This window comes from Astyanax mexicanus, chromosome 22 (assembly GCF_023375975.1).
Source record: "Astyanax mexicanus isolate ESR-SI-001 chromosome 22, AstMex3_surface, whole genome shotgun sequence".
Taxonomy (NCBI): domain Eukaryota; kingdom Metazoa; phylum Chordata; class Actinopteri; order Characiformes; family Acestrorhamphidae; genus Astyanax; species Astyanax mexicanus.
In genome coordinates this window covers 14,882,975-14,900,913 of record NC_064429.1, presented here as the reverse complement: position 1 = coordinate 14,900,913, position 17,939 = coordinate 14,882,975, and the positions used below count along the sequence as shown (strand labels likewise).

Here is a 17,939-nt window from a genome sequence, read left to right as displayed (position 1 = left end):
AAAAACCACAAAGTCTTATTCTTCCTTTGTAGAAGTCCCTTCTTAACTTAAGAATATCACCTAGGGGGTTAATTCAAATGTTTTAAGACAAGTGATCTTAATCTAATTCTGTTTTAGGCTCATTATCATCCTGTTGTTGTGCTTTCGCAGGCCTCTGCCAACGTGTGGTTTAATGGTTCGCAAAGAGCAGCAAGTCAGCAAATTCTCTAACATGTTACAGCTTTATACACAGTCTGTGTTTAGGCGTAGCTGGCAAGGCAAATGAGGGGAGAGGGGGAAAAGACGGGATGCAGGAAGTAAAGGGATACAGTTCTCCAACATATAACGTTTCTCAGCTGTTGCTGCAAGTAAGAGTTGGGCATGTGCAAATGTTAGTAAATGTTAGTACAAAAATGCAGGAATAGTCCATGACTTCAGAAATACTAGCTGTTACACTTGTGCAGTGTAATCCTCAGCTTCCTATAAGAAGTCTAAACCATAGAAAAAATGTTTTCATGCTACAGACCAACTACACTGTAGGTCAGTTGAACTGGATCAAGACCACCAAACTGAAAATCCAGACCAAACAAGGTATGTGTGAGCACCCTTAAATAATTGTCAGATGCCAACCATTTACTGTTACAAGCCTTTTAAGTGGCATTGTTGTTTAAAGTTCAACACTGAAGGAGCCAGGAGCACAAATGAGTATAGGGTGCTAGCCAAAACAGATGTTTCCAGTCCAATTTTACCAGTTTGGGATGCATTTCTGCCTGACCTTCCTAAAAACACACAGGTAATGCCTCTTTCTAGGTTCTGTACTGCAGGATTTCTCAACCTGTAGGTCACAGGCCATCCTATTTTTATTTTTGTGTGATTTAGTAAAAGATTAGTGTGCTGTTAAATCAGGTGTAATAAAGCGGTGAAGTCTCAAAACCTTGTTGTTGGGAGATAAAAGGCAGTGGTCATTACTGCTACACAGAAACACAGGCCTCAAACATTATGCTGAAAGACAATTTCAACAGAATTGAGACTATTACAATGTTCCCGGACAGATTTATGTGAGATGGAACAGCCAAAAATGTGCCTTACTGCAACTTCAATTCACTCTCGCAATGCATGATACTGCTTCACTATTCTATTTTTATGCCTTGGTGCTAAAGGACACTTAATGACTCTGCTCTCTCTGTATCTAAGCTTGCATTTTGCCTTTTATCATGTGCTTTATGATGCTGTTTCTTTTAAACCTTGCACTTCATACACAGACGGCCAAAAATACTGAAAATGTACAATTTGTCTCAAAACGTTGTAATTTTTAAAAACTGTAATATTCATTATTTTTTTGTTGAACAAAAAATGCAAAATCTGAAATTATTCCAAACCAAACTCAATTATAGGCACCCTCAACTTAATTTTTTGGGTACAAACCATTTGGAAAAATACCGAAATTTACAATGCCTCACATGAACATGACACAGTGTCTTAAACCTTTTCACTTGAATTTTAAACCACTCCAAGTCTTAAACCATTTCTGTGTGTTTTCTGAAGTACACCTTGGATATGTTCACATTACCAGACTGAAGTGACTCAATTCTGATTTTTTGCTGAATGTGGCTTAGGTCTGATTTTTTCAAACACAATTATTTTCAAATCAGATTTGAGTCACTTTTTATATGTGGTCCTAAATCAAATAGGTATCCGATCCATGTACATGCGATATAAATGTGAATGGTCAAATCGGAATTCATGCGTGTTTTTGCTTTTGAGCATGTGCTACGCGCTTCTCTCTCGTATCCACACATCTCATGGTGCAGCTGTGCAGCTATAGCTGTAAAAACAGCAAAAGCAAACCGCCTGGCCTTTTTTCACCTCCTGGACCTGAGCATGAACTTCAGACCAGCTGTTTACTCTCCACTCCAGCAAAAGATGCTCCACATGAGCTGCTAACTCATCCATTTCCCTTTATAAAGCTACGAGTCTCTAGTCTCTCAAATATGACATTGTGAGCCGTTTCAGGGACAGATTTGTTCACAGAATCAGATTTGAGCAATGTGGCTTGCAATATAAACCTAGTCCTCAAATTCAAATTAAACTAAATGTGTAATTTTAATGTGTATTAAAATAAATTTTAATAAATCAAATGATTTGTTCATTAAGGAATTGATGCTCTTTTATCCACCATTCAAACAATCTTTTACTGAAATCCTTCAGTAGTTATTCTGTTCTGTCCACATCCAGGGAAGTTAGCTACAGTGTTATGGGCTGTGGATTGGCTGTGGGTGTGACTTTTATATCACAAGCTCCTGAATACAAATTATATAATCATAAATTATTTTTTCCAGCCCATTTATGAATTTAGGTGGTCTTATGTGTAGTTTGTTTAGTAGCATTTTGCGTCGAGCAGGTTAATACACTTGGCTATGCGAGTCTCTGAGGAAATCCTAAACTGCAATAATTTGAGCCCACTGAGCTGAATATTCTGCTAGACAGTAATACTTTAAGTAACGCCACTCAAACAGAAATTGACACTACCGATGAGCACAAGACGATGTTGTAATGGAGTTGTATATTTTAAACTGCCCTAAACGTGGACACTGCACTGGCTTTGAAGCTTAATGAGTGTCCTGAAGTGCACTCGAGTTGCTACGACACTTTGCATATGGATGATATAGTGTCACTATGGCGCCCGCGGTTGCCACGACAGCAAATGATTGCCTCTTAACGATGGAGCCGTGAGCAAGGATGTTACCTCTGAGCAGCTCCTCCTTCCTCCACGTGGGCCACTATGATTCCATGTGGAGAGCGCTTAGAGCCGCGGCCACCCGTGATCTGAATGCCCAGGCCGTCCTGCCCCTTCAACATGTGCATCTTCCAGATATGACTGCCCTCCTGAGGCTGAAAGAGACATAGGGTTGAGAGAGAGATGGAGAGGGAGATAGAGATGCATTTTGATTAATTAACATGGCCGTCAAAAGTTTGAAGACATCTTCAAAATCTTCAAAATACGTTTAATATAGACATTTACTAAAGCAAAAACAAACACAAAATAATGGAATACCCCACACATACCCCACACATTGGCACTGCTTTCATAATACAGTGACAAAATATTGTAAAGTACACCAATATTCAATAATTTTCATCTAATATAATTAAAAGTAGGCCACATTTATAGAAACTCTTAATTACAGCATTATAATGTGCAAAGATTATAAGGCACAATATCAACAAATGTCTTTGTTCTGGTCTATTATCATATATAATGCGCACCGGATTATAAAACTCATTATGTGTCAATAGTAAGGAACAGGAGTTTTTAGGGGTGCCATATTTTCTTTCTAACTCAGCAGGTCTCGCTGCTGGGGGGGTGGGGGGGGGGGGGGGGGCAGGTGTTAATGGATGGTGGGAGTAGCTAAAATTAAGTAAAGCTGAGCTAAGTAAACAAAACTTTAATGCTATAAACAGACCGGATGTTAATCTAAACAGTATTCTCTCTTTAAAACTGTTTATTTGGGTGAGTAAAGCCTTTCTGTTCATTAACAGTAAGCTTAGATTTCCAGAATTTCAATAAGGCTAGGTGCAGCAGCATTAGCATTTGCGGCTAAATTAGCAGGTTAACAGCAGGATACAGTCCTATATGCTCGCCTCTGAACGGAAAGAGCTAAAAAGAGCAAGCGCTTAGCACAGCTAGCAGCTAATTCTAATACTGAGTTAGCAGCAGGCTACAGGTTAGTAATACTCACCACTGAACGATGTAAGAGCTAGTGCTTTAAAAGGTATTATAAGGCGCACTGACAATTTTTTAGTTTTATAGGTTTGCCTTATAGTGCGAAAAATACGATATATATTAACAAATATCTTAATTCTATTTATGTAAAATGTTAAATGCTGTATATTATTTACATTGTACACAACCCCCGAATATAAGAAAAAGTTATTGCTGTAAAACTTTTGATAAGCTGTATCTCTCCTGGACCACAACTGGCATCATACTCCAAGAAGACAAAGGCTTTGTCTCATGGTCGAAAAATCCAGTCATAATACAGTTACATAACACTCAAACCAAACCCTTGATTCACCAAGCACCAGCTGTTTCTCGGCTTAAATTTGATTACGCTTGTCAAAGTACTTCTCAGCCCAGGCAACGGCTCATGCGCAATGAAATACTAACAATATTTCTGACTGAAACTAAACTCCCACTCCCCCCAATTATCGCTCATCAGCGAAAACATCACTGAAGCAAGAGCACGTCTGCTGCTGTCGAGCTGTAAATAAAGAAACTTCATCTCTAAAGCTGCATTCAGGCTGATTGGAAAGAAAGCAAACTGATGTGTTTTCCATCCCTTTTGGTTGAATCCGTTTTTGATCCAGGCTGCTTCCTCTTTGGAAAGCTCTATAAATAAAGAGTGAGAGACTTTTAGGAGCACCTGCCTCTGACAGCTACTGGAGCCCAAGCCTCCTCCAGACACCTCACATGGTCCTGAGCAGAGTTTCATTAATCTCAGCGTGTCTCCTGCCATTACTGTCCCTGCGACTAAAGGAACATTCTGTAAAAGGACCTTTCAGGGGCTTTCAGCAGGTAAAATCATTTGGAATCGAGCAGTGCGCTGTATTTTTCCATAGATACTGCTGATACAAACTTTACAAAATGTTAGTGAAACATTTGAAATGGTACATATTTCAACAGAGACACAAAAAGCAGGGCAAAGTTTTAGATATTAAAAACCACATCAATATCAGATAAACCGCATAAGATCAATATAAAAGACTACTTTAGATACAGATCTCTGATCTGTTTCTGATCTGTCAAACCCAGGGCTCCAGACTAACTTTTTTCACAACCCTGAACCCAGAACTGCCCCAGAGCTTTCTGTCAGCGGTCTCAAAATATATGGCCAAAACTGTTGGCACCCCTAAATATTTGCCAGTAAATTATTTCTCAGAAAATTATTGCAATTACACATTTTGTTACATATGTTTATTTCTTTTGTGTGCATTGGTAACACAAAAACTAAGAAAAAAAGTAGAATGTATGAAGAATGTATAAAACTGAGTAAAGTAATGTTTAAAAAATACTTTTGAGAATCGACACAGTATTTCAAAATACAATAATGTGATAATTCAATATATCAATATTTTCTTACACGATGAACCTAAAAATAAAATTTTCTAATTATAATAAATTATTCTGTTATCAGCTCTAAATGTCTTCCTTGACTACAAGTTCCATTTGTCTGCCTTTCTTATTATGTCCCAAACATTGATTTTGAAAAGGCCTGAGGTTTGGTCAATTTCGATTATGGTTTTATTCTGGTTTCTCTAGATTATTATACATTCTCTTCTTCTTAATCCTTAAAACAAGACTGCACAATACCTTCAATATACAGTACCTAAGCAGTCAACACCTGTAAAGCCCTTTATCCCAAACATTATAGTTAAAAGGCTCAAACAAATGGATGTAACTTTGTGTTTGTAGTTGAAGGTTTATAGCAGCATCATGATTAGAAAGCTGAAAGTAAAAGCATATACACAGAGTTCATCACTCTTCTTTATTTGTACTTTATTAGGTAAGTAAAAGCAGCATACTTCTTGCAGTCAACAGCAATTACTAAAGCGGCTGTTAGTCAGCTGAAGTTTTTGTCCTGTTTTTGCTCTTTCTGTGGATTTAAACAAAACATACTCCTGCTCCACAGGCCAAGTACATATGTAGGCCCAGGTCTGTGTGATGCATACCGTCTTAATATTAATAATGTGTAAACCAGTTTTTAGTAAACTCTTACATTATAACTAGGCTACAGTAGAACACACATACAAATGAAACAACCGGGTTCAGGAATTTCAGGTAACTGCTACCAAAACCATTTTTTATCCATCTCTACTGCATAAAAGACTTTGAAAAATATTTTGCATCCTATTAAAACAAGCCAAAACGTTATCATTCGTATTAACATTCTTAATTGAGTAAAATTATACAGGAGTTTCTGTTTAGTTCTCCAGCAGCATTAGCATTTTCAGAGGTGAGTATATCGGCCTGTAGTCTGCTTCTAACCAAGACTAGCAGTGCTGGAGCAGCATTAGCATTACCTGCAAAGCGCTAGCTTTTTGGCCATTCAGAAGTGAGTATTATCTGCCTGTAGCCTGCTGCTAACCCCGGCTAGCACTGCTGAAGCAGCATCAGCATTACCCGGTAACTGTTTTAGAGGTGAGTAATATCAGACTGTAATATCAGACTGTAGTCTGTGCGTTTACCACGTTAAAACAAGTGACACAAACCGCTATCTAGTATCGCCCTGCTTTACCGGAACACTCAGGGTTCCTCAGTGTAGCGCTGTCGGGCGGCAGTTAGGTGGCATTAGTGGTAAGCCACTAATGCTAATGGCTCCAGCCTTAGTGGAAATCTGGAAATCTAAACTTACTATAAATAAACAGAAGCACTTTACTCACCCAAATAAACAGTTTTCAGATTAACATCCAGCGCACGGTTGACTTGTGTGACTTTTTAAGAATTACAGTTTTGTAATTAACTTAGCTTAGCTTTACAGCTGAATTATAAGGGAAACATGGCGACACCATTGTTCCTGAAAAGTGCCGCTTAAAATGCACCTTAAAATCCAGAGTCCCCTGCGTATGAAAATAGACCTAAAAAAAAAACAGATGTTTATTGATAGTGCGCCTTATAATGCAGTGCGCCTTACAGTGCAAAAAATATGGTATATTGATTTTTTTGTTGTGACAAATCATGACAAATTGATGAAAATAAATTATACTCTTAATTTTCCTCCTCAGCCTGTTTATTACTATAAAAGCCTCCTTACTGACAAAATGTTCAATATTGTACCCCATACAACACCTACTGTCGCTACTATAATTTTCATCATGTGTAAATAAACGTGGTCCTGCTCACCACCCCCTTTCCATTAATCTGATATCCTGACCTGGCCTGGGCACATGAAAGGAGAAGAGAATGCTATGCCACTTCTTTTTCATGCTAATTTACCCACATCAAAAGTGTTCAATTATACCACAGAATGAGAGGGCTTCAACTCTCCATTTTAAATCATGCTATCGCTGCCTCCTTGTCACGTCTGACACTAAGACGAGTAAGGGAAATGAGACGGCAGGAAAATAAACTGCATTCACCTGCAGCAATAGAGCTGCCTCACCTCATACGTTTCTCATAAAAGCCAATGAATTTTTGGCTGATACCCAGCTTCTGTCGGAGATAAAGATGTGCAGGAAAAAACTCAGTACAATAAAGGATTATAAATATCTCAGATTATTTTAAGGTGTGCTGACTTTGCAAGAACCACCAATTATTCCTAAAAGAGACTTACAGGAAAAAGTTCAGGTAGATTCGCAGATTAAAACGATCCACCGTGCCATTTTTAGCTGAGCAGGATCAAAGCTTGTCTCATGGAAATACTGAAAATAGAAGCTCATGAATTTTCATAGAATATCACCGTGAGATTGGTCTAAAAATAAGCTGGTTATTGATTTCATCTCACACAGTGTAATGCTTTTAACCTTCAACTACTGAAATCTAATGCTATCTGTGGGAGTGCAGTGAAAGCTGTTTGCTAATCTGCATTCACAGCAAGCATACAAAACACAGCTTTGCTGATTTAACCCTGAATGTTGTCTTTATAATGAGTTATACCAACAAGTCTAACCATGTTTTGACAGCTAAAGCACAACTCACACTGATTTGTAAACACAGCCTAACTGATTAGGTGTGACTCATCACTGCTATAACAACTATATTAACTGAAAAGAACTGGTGTTATCAATCTGTTTAGGGTTCAGGTTATACTTGTTGAAATGTTCAGAGGGCAATAATGGAATACAGTCAACAGATGGATAAAATTATTTGGTTAAGATGTATTTTTGTGAAAAAAAAAATAGGTGTATTCTGACCCAATTCAGTGGTTTGTATTTTTTTTTCTTATGGGCTTAAGTAGTGTAATAAACATGTGTAAAAAAAAATTATTTAATGGGTTTGCAAACCACATTCGCCCATTGAAGTCTTCCATTTAAGTTTTTTCCTACTCCTTCATGCAGAACTCTTTTAACTGTGTGATGTTTCACCTTATGTGTTTGTATGGATGTTAAACGACAATCTGACAAATTAATTGTAAAAACTTCCCAGGTCCACTTGTTGCAAGCAGCCCCATATCATGATATTTCTAACCCCTTTCTTCACAGTAGGTATAGGTTAACATTAGGGGTGCGAATCTCTCAGTGTCTGGCGGTTCGATTCGATTCCGATTTTTGGGGAAGCGATTTTCGATTCTGGGACGATTTTTCAATTCAAATGGCCTATAACTTTTGTTTAAATTATGTGAGAAGATAAAAATATGAAAGGACAATTTAAACAAATAGTGAATTTATTTAAAACAATAAACTTAGTTTCCTTACTGTATTAAAACGTTTTGCAACATAGTGACAGTGCAACAATAATTAATGTAGAGATGGAACGATCGAACGGCAGTGTATTGGTATCGGCCGATTTTCAGCCAAAATACGGTATCGGCGATCGGCAGATCTTCTTCTGATTTTAGCCGATCTGATTCAGGAGTTTAGGGTTAAGCAGTTTATCAGAGCTGTGTGTGGATGGCCGGAGAAACTGCTCACTTACAAGAAGCTGCAGTTCCTCATCCAACCACTAGTCGGAGCTGCAGTAGCAGCACAAGCCCCGCTGTCTTCACTCAGTCAGAGCTACAGCTCAGCCACGGGCTACAGAGCTCAGCCAGTCAGTCTGGAGCGTTTTTACAGGTTTTAAAGTTCGTCTGTGTAGAAAATAAAAGTTTTAACCCCACTAAACGGATAATACAGCTCTCTACACTTCATCTTTCAGCCCAACCAGCAAACAGCAGCAGTTTAGAGCAGCCGTCACGGAGTCACTGCTCGGATTACATTATAAACAGGTCAGTTAGCGCGCTGCTAACCTCATGATGTTTATAACTACGGAGTTTAGTGGACACGGCCGCCAGGTTAGACTGTTGAAGGCTACTGAAGACTATTAAAGGCTATTGGAGGTTATTGAAAGGGTTATTGAGGGCAGAAATCAGTAAAGGCTGGTTAGATAAGTGATTCACGTCCTCGTCCCTCGCTGCTGTGGAACTGCGACTAGCGCTGTCACAGTGATGTTTATTAACGTCATTAAAACAGATTTTGTCAGGTATTGTCTTATAACGTTACATATTTACACATTACCGTATTTTTCGGGCTATAAGGCGCACTTAAAATACTTATTTTTTCCCAAAAATCGTCATTGCGCCTTATAATGCAGTGCGCCTTGTGTATGGATTTTGCTTGTGTTTACTGACCTCGATTTTTATGTGGTACACGGCGCTCTGTTGTGCAGAATTCCTCACCCACGCCAGAAAAAGATCCCCCTCTTGGGCTAGCGCGCGGTTACCTTTGACTGCCGTACTGCCTCTCGGCTGTGGCTCAGGGTAGCTAGTTTCCACTGTAGCTCCGTGGCCAGAACAAGGTGCCGGTAAACTTTCCTTTCCACCCGTTCTGGGGTAATAGCACAAACTGTTTCTTTTTAGCGCCCACTTCTAAGTAAAGTTAACCTCTTAACACGCGCTGGCCCACCGGCGGGCCAGAAATATTTAATATTTCATAACTGGCTGTGTTTCTGAATAGTTATGAACAGTTACAGGTTCAATATAGACATCCAATATACCATTTTAAAGCTTAGAATCTCTGCTTTTGAGCTATTTAGCCTATTTAGCGGAATATCCTTTCAGAAAATAAACATTTAGGGCGAAATATGCCTTGGTTATGATTTTAATAATTCATAACTCTCATATTACTCTCATATCACTGCCGCCACCCCCCGAACACACACCCGCGCTCAGCCACAGGTCCTACCTTCAAAACGCGTCCAGACTAAAGAGAATCCATCAATCCAGTCTCCTGTAATCCACAGTTATATCCAAACAGCGCTGGAAATCACTTCATCCAGAAATGAAACTTATCCAATCTTTATCTCTGTTTTAAAACCGTTTTATTCACCGAATTCGGCACAACACGCTATTATAGTCAGAAGCCTCGCGGAGTAATGCGGTACTTGCTGTGCTTCAACATAATATTATGGTCTGTCGGAGCGTTGCGGCTACCGTTGTCAGGAGCGTCGCGGAGTAATACGTACTTGCTGTGCTTGTTGATTTATTGCTCAGAGATGTTGTTATTTTTCACAGATATTGTGAAGGATTTATTGCTCAGAGTTATTGTTACTGATATAAATAAAGTTTAATTTAGTGCGCCTTATAATCCAGTGCGCCTTGTGTATGGACTAACACTAAAAATAGACCGTTCACTCATCGTGCGCCTTATAATACGGTGCGCCTTATAGTCCGAAAAATACGGTACTTATATCTCTCCTAAAAAGCGTTTATTTTGGTCAGTAACACTTGTGTTTATTAACTAGCAGCGTAAATTACCAGTGTTTGCCTAGTCGTGGATGTAATTAGGGGCACTGACGCGCAGAGCTTTTTAACTGTACCGCGGAGTTCACTGCGACAGTAGCTTTACCCAAAAAATAGATTTTTTTGAAAATGAGAATCGATTTGGAATCGTTCAATGTTAGATTCGCGATTCGAGCACGAATCAATTTTTTCCTGCACCCCTAGTTAACATGCCTAGGTACTGTGCTTGGTTTGTGCCAACCATGTCTTTTGTCACTGTTCCCAAATAATCAGACTTTAGATTCAGCTGTTCAAGGCACATTGTTTCAGAAGTCCTGCTCATTGTTTCGGTGCTCTCTGGCAAACTATACTTTTATCCTGATATCCTGAAGGTTTCTTATCCTTGCACACCTTCTACGAAAACCAACTCTTTAAAAAAAGGCAATGCTTTTTGCATAACTTAGATATTTTATATTATATATTTTTTATATTTTATATATTTTGATATTTTATATACTTTTAATTAACAATATTTTATAGAAATCTCTTCATTTTAACTTCTTATATCTGGGTCTAGAAAATCATCCAAGCGGGTGAATATTTTTTTAGGCATTATATGTGTGCACCACTACTCATCTGTGTCAACAATGTTGGGTTACAGAACACCCAGAAAAATGTAAAGAGACAATTTATTATGTTAATGATTACATATCATTAGTCTACCTGCAATCAGTAGCAGGCCTGCAAAAGCTTGTGTGGATTTAACTTTAAGCTTTTTCTTCTTATAGATTTAAATCGACACACTAGAGTCAAGCCCTGTTTGCATGCAGAGCCTGAGAAAGTAAGAAGTATCAGAGAACGGCACCTAGACTGTCTGACAGATAAGCAAACAATCTGATTCCTTCAGCATGTGCTCACATGTTAGCACCAGTCTTTTCTATGGAAGACTGAGACAACGGTTAATGAAAGGCTGCCAGCGAGGATGAATCACCAACACCAAAAGCCTGCGTGCTGAAATCAAGCAGCCGGATTCCTCTCTCCCTCCCTCCCTCCCTTCCTCCATGTTCCCACGACGTTGCTCCACACACCCCAACTACAGCTTAAGGCATGCGTCCTAACAGCACGTGGCGTAACGCTTTCTTTTTGAACATGCTGAGGGGGCGTAAGCAACACGCCCTCAGCAAACAAACCGTAACTGTAAATGATCACAACTCTGGACTACCGTATTTCTCACACTTTAAGGTGCACCTAAAATCCTTTAATTTTCCCAAAAATCATCAGTGCACATTTTAATCTGGTGAACCTTATGTATGAATTTTAGGTTGTAAGAAGCAGTAAAGTCACTCTGCTGAGGTGCGCATTATAGTTTACTTTTACAGTTTAGTCTATAGTTTAGTGGAGACTAGAGCAGTATTAGCAGTAGCTGCTAACCGTACTAAGCGCTATTGCTATTCAGAGGTGAGTATTATCTGCCTGTAGCCTGTTGCTAACCCCGACTGCTGGAGCAGTGCTAGCATTACTGCCAACCATGCTAAGCGCTGGCTCTTTTCCGTTCAGAGGTGAAAATTATCGTCCTGTAGCCTGCTGCTTACCCCGGCTAGCACTGCTGGAGCAGCGTTATCATTACCCACTAACCTCACTCAGTGTAGCACTGTCTGGCTTGCCTTAGTGGAAATCTGGAAATCTAAGTTTTCTATAAATAAATGGAAGCGCTTCAAGAGAGAAATCTGTGTAGAATTATATCCAGTGCTAGTTTGATGTAAACTAATGCCATTTATAATTCGGCGCGCCTTATAGTGCAAAAAATTAAATAGTTAGTTGTGTGTCCAAATCTAAGATACAGCACAGCTGTTTTCAGAAGAAGTGTCTAGGTACTGAAATGGCCTGTCTGAAGTCTAGATATTTCAACAACGGAAAACATTTGGTGCTTCATAGAACAAAAATCCCATAAAGAAGACTTTAATCTGTTGAACAGCTAGAATCCTACATAAAACAAGAATGGGACGATATTCCTCACCCAAAACTCCAACAACTGAGCCCCTTACTTCCCAGATATTTACAAACTGTTGTTAATACTGGAAATGTTACTCTCTAAATGATTTACATTTAGTTACATTTTACACAGTATTTTTGGAATTGTGCTTGTACAATACCATCTTTAAGAGAATGTGATGCATTGCATGGTCATTTCAGTCTACCCTTAAAACCTCTTTACTGACATGCTTTTAATTAACACAATTTCTATATTAAAATAACCACTAAAAAATGAATTGACACATAAAAATGTAACCCTGCTCAAGAGCTTTTAGACAGCTCAGCCCGTGTGGTGCTTTCACTAAACCAGAAACCTGCATTTTGCTCTGTCCACCAAAAAAAGGAATCATTTCTAACATTAAGCAGACTTTGCGCCTGATTCTTTATAGTGGTTCATCAGAAATGTCTCGACTCCACAAGCTCCATGGAAGCAAAACCTTCTTGTCTTTGAAATCACATGTGATTGGTCAAGATCAAACTGCAAGAACTGCTCGTGTGATCCCTTGGAGCTGGTACGAACGACCACTAGCACGAACTGCCACTAGCAGAACAACCGCTAGCACATGGACTCATCTGCTGGGGAAGCCAGAATGGTTATTTTGAGCTAGCAAGGCTTCTTTAGACATTACAAGGCCTATGTGCTCCGGGGAATGCCACAGAGGTTCTCTCAGGGTCGATTAGATCAGAAACATATGCACTCAGCCACACTGTGGGGTCCAAAATAATTACATGATGAGCATCAACCCAGTGCCCTTTAGGGCTGTCATGCAAGACAGTGGAGCTAGTGGAACTACTGTATGCATATAATGTTTGGATTGAGTTTGGGCAATAATTAATATAAATTTAGACTGGCATCTAGAATGGAATATCATACACTAGAAAAATGTTATGTTATGCTCAGATTAATCAGGATTCTAGATTTCTGTTGGGAATAAATGGCTGCAATGTGCTTTAGATTAAAGACAAAAATGACCATCCAGCAACAAGTCTAAAAGCCAGGGTGTGTCATGGTAAGGGGTTATGTAATACAATTTATTCAGTGCAGCAATAATGCAAAAAGGACACTGAAGTCTTAGAGCAACATATGCTACATTCAAGGTTGCTTCACCTTTTTGGGGACATCCATACATTTTTTAACAAGACAATGCAAAACCACATGCTGCACATATAAGAAAAGCATGGCAGGGAAAAAGTTAAGCTATAAATATACATGGTTTATTTGCAATGAAATATAAAGTGTATATGTTTAGTTGTTTGCCACATATACATTGGCAAGTCTATGTTTACCACAGTTTTCTCAAAACACAAAGATGCCCCAACATAGACTTCACTCAACACATGTTTTTCAGGTTTTACAAATCCTTAGAAATGTGCAACTGAAGCTAAGGCCTGCGCCGAATGATTTTTAGCTAAGAGATTAAGAGATTAAGCTAACAACAATTTTTCTGATCTGTTACTTAATCTAATGATTCATTTGTTGGATATTCTTAAGGGGTGTGTGTGTGGCTATGTGCATGTGCATGATTAAAATGAAAAATAAAAAATATATATCTTAATATGTATTTAAAAAACATTTCTGACTACTATTATGCAATACAAATACTGCAGTATTTTACAAATCCAATAAACACCTAGCACAACAAAGATCAGCCTTTTGGTCATAGTATTGTGTGATATTGAATATTCTGTGTGGTACATTACAACCACGTCATAGTACTGTAATTTGATTGCGATAGTTTAAATGTCATTTGATGTAGGTCAGCTACATCAACAGCAGTCAAAAAATAAGCGCATGGCGGGTTCTTATTTTCTAAACAATTCCCTACTAAAGGTATATTAGGTATAGCTTATACAGGTGACAAAACTCTTCTACACAGGTCTAATATAGAAACACAGTAACACAAAATAGTAAAGCACAAAACAGCACCTTAAATCTGGAGTTACACATAGAGCTCATTCCCTTCCCCTGTACTCTACTCTCCAATCAATCACAATTACCTACACAACACTGCTAACCTCCTTCACCTAAAACCCATCAGCAACATTTAACCCAAACAAAGATCAGACACTTAACAGCTAAATTGCTGTGGTCATTTAAGATCCAATCATCAACATTTAAACCAAACAAGAGGATCAAACACCTAACAGCTGGTTGCTGTGGCTGTTTATTATCCAATCAGGAACATTCTACCTAAACATGTAGACCAGACACCTTACAGCTAGGTTGCTGTGGTCATTTATGGTTCGATCATCAAGATTTAACAAAACGTTAAGACCAGACACCTTACAGCTAGGTTGCTGTGGCCATTTATGGTTCGATCATCAAGATTTAACAAAACGTTAAGACCAGACACCTTATAGCTAGGTTGCTGTGGCCATTTATGGTTCGATCATCAAGATTTAACCCAAACATGTAGACCAGACACCTAACAGCTAAGTTTCTGTGGCCGCTTACGATCTGATCAACATTTAACCAAAAAAAAGAGGATCAGACCCCTAACAGCTAGGTTGCTGTGGCCGTTTACAATCCAATCAACATTAAACCCAAACAAGAGGATCAGACCCATAATAGCTAAGTTTCTGTGGCCGCTTACGATCTTATCAACAACATTTAACTCGAACAAGAGGATCAGACCCCTAAAAGCTACGTTTCTGTGGCCGCTTACGATCTGATCATCAACATTTAAGCCGAAAAAGAGGATCAGACCCCTAACAGCTAAGTTTCTGTGGCCGTTTACGATCTTATTATCAACATTTAATCCAAACACGAGGATCAGTTTGGGGTATCTACTCTGGATCCTGTGGAGTGTCTGGACCTAGTACAGTTTGGTGCTATTCCAGCTGAAACATGTCTGCTAAACCTGAGGAGAACCAGGCATGTCTGTGCAGGGATACTATCAAACTGTGCTGGACTGCAGCTCTTCAGAAACACTACTGAATATAACTTTGCTTGGTGACAGGGTGGTGATTGTGATAAGGAACCCTCAACTAAAATCTTCTACTAAGAACAAAACCAATCAAACCAAACTTGAGATGCATTACCTGGCTCGAGGGCTCACTGCTCACAGACTCAGTCTTATGATTCTCAGACAGACGTGAGTGGGAGCGACTAGGCAAAGTGGCAGTGCTCCCAACCTTCATGTGATTGGGTATCGTCGTTGATGGACTAAAGACGGGCCTCTCCTCAGTTGGTGTTCCCGGTGGGGTGCTGGTCTCTGGGGTCGTGACCTCCGTTTCCATTGAACTGTAGCCATTCTCATGCTCAAAGTCTCGACTGTCCTTGCTCTCCTTGCTGTCCCGGGTGAACGAAGAGCGGGAAATTACGCCAAATTTGCGAGTTCTTTTGCCATTCTGAGTGGGGCTGCCCGCAGGCTCTGAGGAGACACTGCTGCGGTGCTCGTTCGGTACCTCTGCGCAGTTGCCACCACTGCTGCCATTGCATGGAGGGAGAGGGGCTTTGCGCTTGATCCTCCGCAACATGATCAGGTAGATGCTGCCGCCATTCCAGCACTGGTCCGCCAGATAACTGTACAAAACAAGAGAAATAACAAGCAGTCAATTCAAGGTGTGAAACCCAGCGTATCGCTTATGATGTAGATTTTAATATGTAGTGGACATACACACTGATATACCATAAATAACACTGCCCTCATATTAAACATATGAATAATGTTAATATATTTTTATTTTGTTTAAGCAACAAAGGTTCTTTCTCTTTCTCTATTGTTAATGGGTGATGATGACCTTAATGGGTCCGAAATTCCAAACCAACCAAAAATAGTCTTTTTACACTGCAAACAAACCAGACCACGACTCAGTTTGTCTGGACCGAGACAACCTCCTTTGCTCAGATCAAATTTTGGCCCATTGATCTGGACTGTGGTTTCAAACTGGTGTTTTAGTTGGACCCAAGTTACCTGTGTTTTCACCCATGAACAAGAAAAAATACATCCTACACAACAACTCATATGAGAAAGTTCTCTCCCTAGACTGATCAGAACTATCTGGGGCGGAGCAAAAAAGTAAATACAGGAAGAGTACTATGTTACAGAATGGCATTTATTTCTGTACAGTTTATTGTGGAGCAACAACAATGATATCAGCACACCACTGTAAAAATATTTACTGAAGTCTAGTTTAACTTTAAGTGTAAAAACACCCCCCAAAAAAAAAAAAATCCAAAAGGTCCAGATCAAACCGAACAGAACAGAGGAACATGGCTTCAACAGGAAATGCTCCAGAACACGTTCTCAGGTATATTCCTGGTACATACATGCTGCACACGCAAATATGTGGAACTCCACAATCAAGATAACAATATAAACAGTAACTTAACCATGGGATTAGTAAACCATAACATTGTAAAACAAGCAGGACCGGAAAAATGCAGTAATATATCTACAAAACACCTAGCCATGAGAATGACATCCACTGCTAAATGTTGCTTGGCATTTTTTCCACAGAGGTTTGTGTTCCTTTCTTGAGCAAACCTTATAATAAAACATTGATTTTCTCAAGCACATTCTGAAGAGTCTTATCCCGCATGACTGATTGTACCTGTGGTCACGACTGCAAGTATTACTGCCGCTACATATTAACTCAGACTGCTCGAACATGCTCAAAGAACCAGTCAATCATTTGTGCTACTTGTTCTGCGAGGTCTGGGTCAGTGATGTGGCATTAAAATGCAGGGCTGTCATCAGTAGATTCTCAGCTGCTATTGGTTAGCAATTAAGATGATACAAGTTCCAGTTCCATTACATTTGTCATGTCAGAGTACACGGTCATGTCCCAAGACTTTTTGCAAGTCTAATGAAAGCTAAAGAACGCTGCATGGATCTGCAGAATGCATGTCCATTGACTGTGGATGTGATTTCTAACAGAGTCGCATGCCTGTCTGGACAATTCTACCCAGACAATGCTGGTCAAGATCAAAACTACCCACTGCTCTGTCCACTGCAGGGAGTAATGTCTTCTGTTATGTATTCCTGGTACACATGTGGCACTATGGATTGAGGAACGTTAAACAACTACACAACTTGGAATGCAAATCAATCCAACTGGCAACCACTATCAGGCCACACTCACACTGGTGTGGGCATTTATAAGCTGTCCCTTGATATTATACATTGTGATCAATTTACATAATTCTGCCAGAAATGTTCTATTCTATGTCACATGTTTTTATTTGTAAAAAACTTAAAATAATTTAATTAAATTGAAATATTTTAATAACATTACCAAGAAATAGCATCTAGTTGTGTAATAGACCCCAGACAATCCAGATTATTTGTACAAAAAATTGATTTAGGGCGCACAAGGACCATGAAGTAATCACTAAAGTTCACCCATAACTGTGTGAAATGGAGTTTCACTGCTACATTTCTTTCTAGAGTAATAGGTCGCTCAATCTTCACAAACAGCTGCAATAAAAATGAACAGTGCATGTCACTAATACAAATGAAAGAGACCATTCCAAAATCAAGGTCAATAAAAATAAAAAAATAAAAATAT

At 39.2% G+C, this 17,939-nt stretch overlaps 1 protein-coding gene across 2 annotated transcripts in view; it reads right to left on the bottom strand.

The window, feature by feature from the left end:
* pdzd2 (PDZ domain containing 2) overlaps positions 1 to 17,939 on the bottom strand; it is a 141,787-nt gene that overhangs the window by 54,989 nt on the left and 68,859 nt on the right. For both annotated transcript variants that reach the window (XM_007250471.4, XM_007250472.4), the window contains 2 exons: positions 15,468 to 15,951; positions 2,726 to 2,871 (listed from right to left, as the gene is read on the bottom strand). In XM_007250471.4, the coding sequence (XP_007250533.3) occupies positions 2,726 to 2,871; positions 15,468 to 15,951 (630 nt within the window). The remainder of the gene's footprint in view (positions 1 to 2,725; positions 2,872 to 15,467; positions 15,952 to 17,939) is intronic.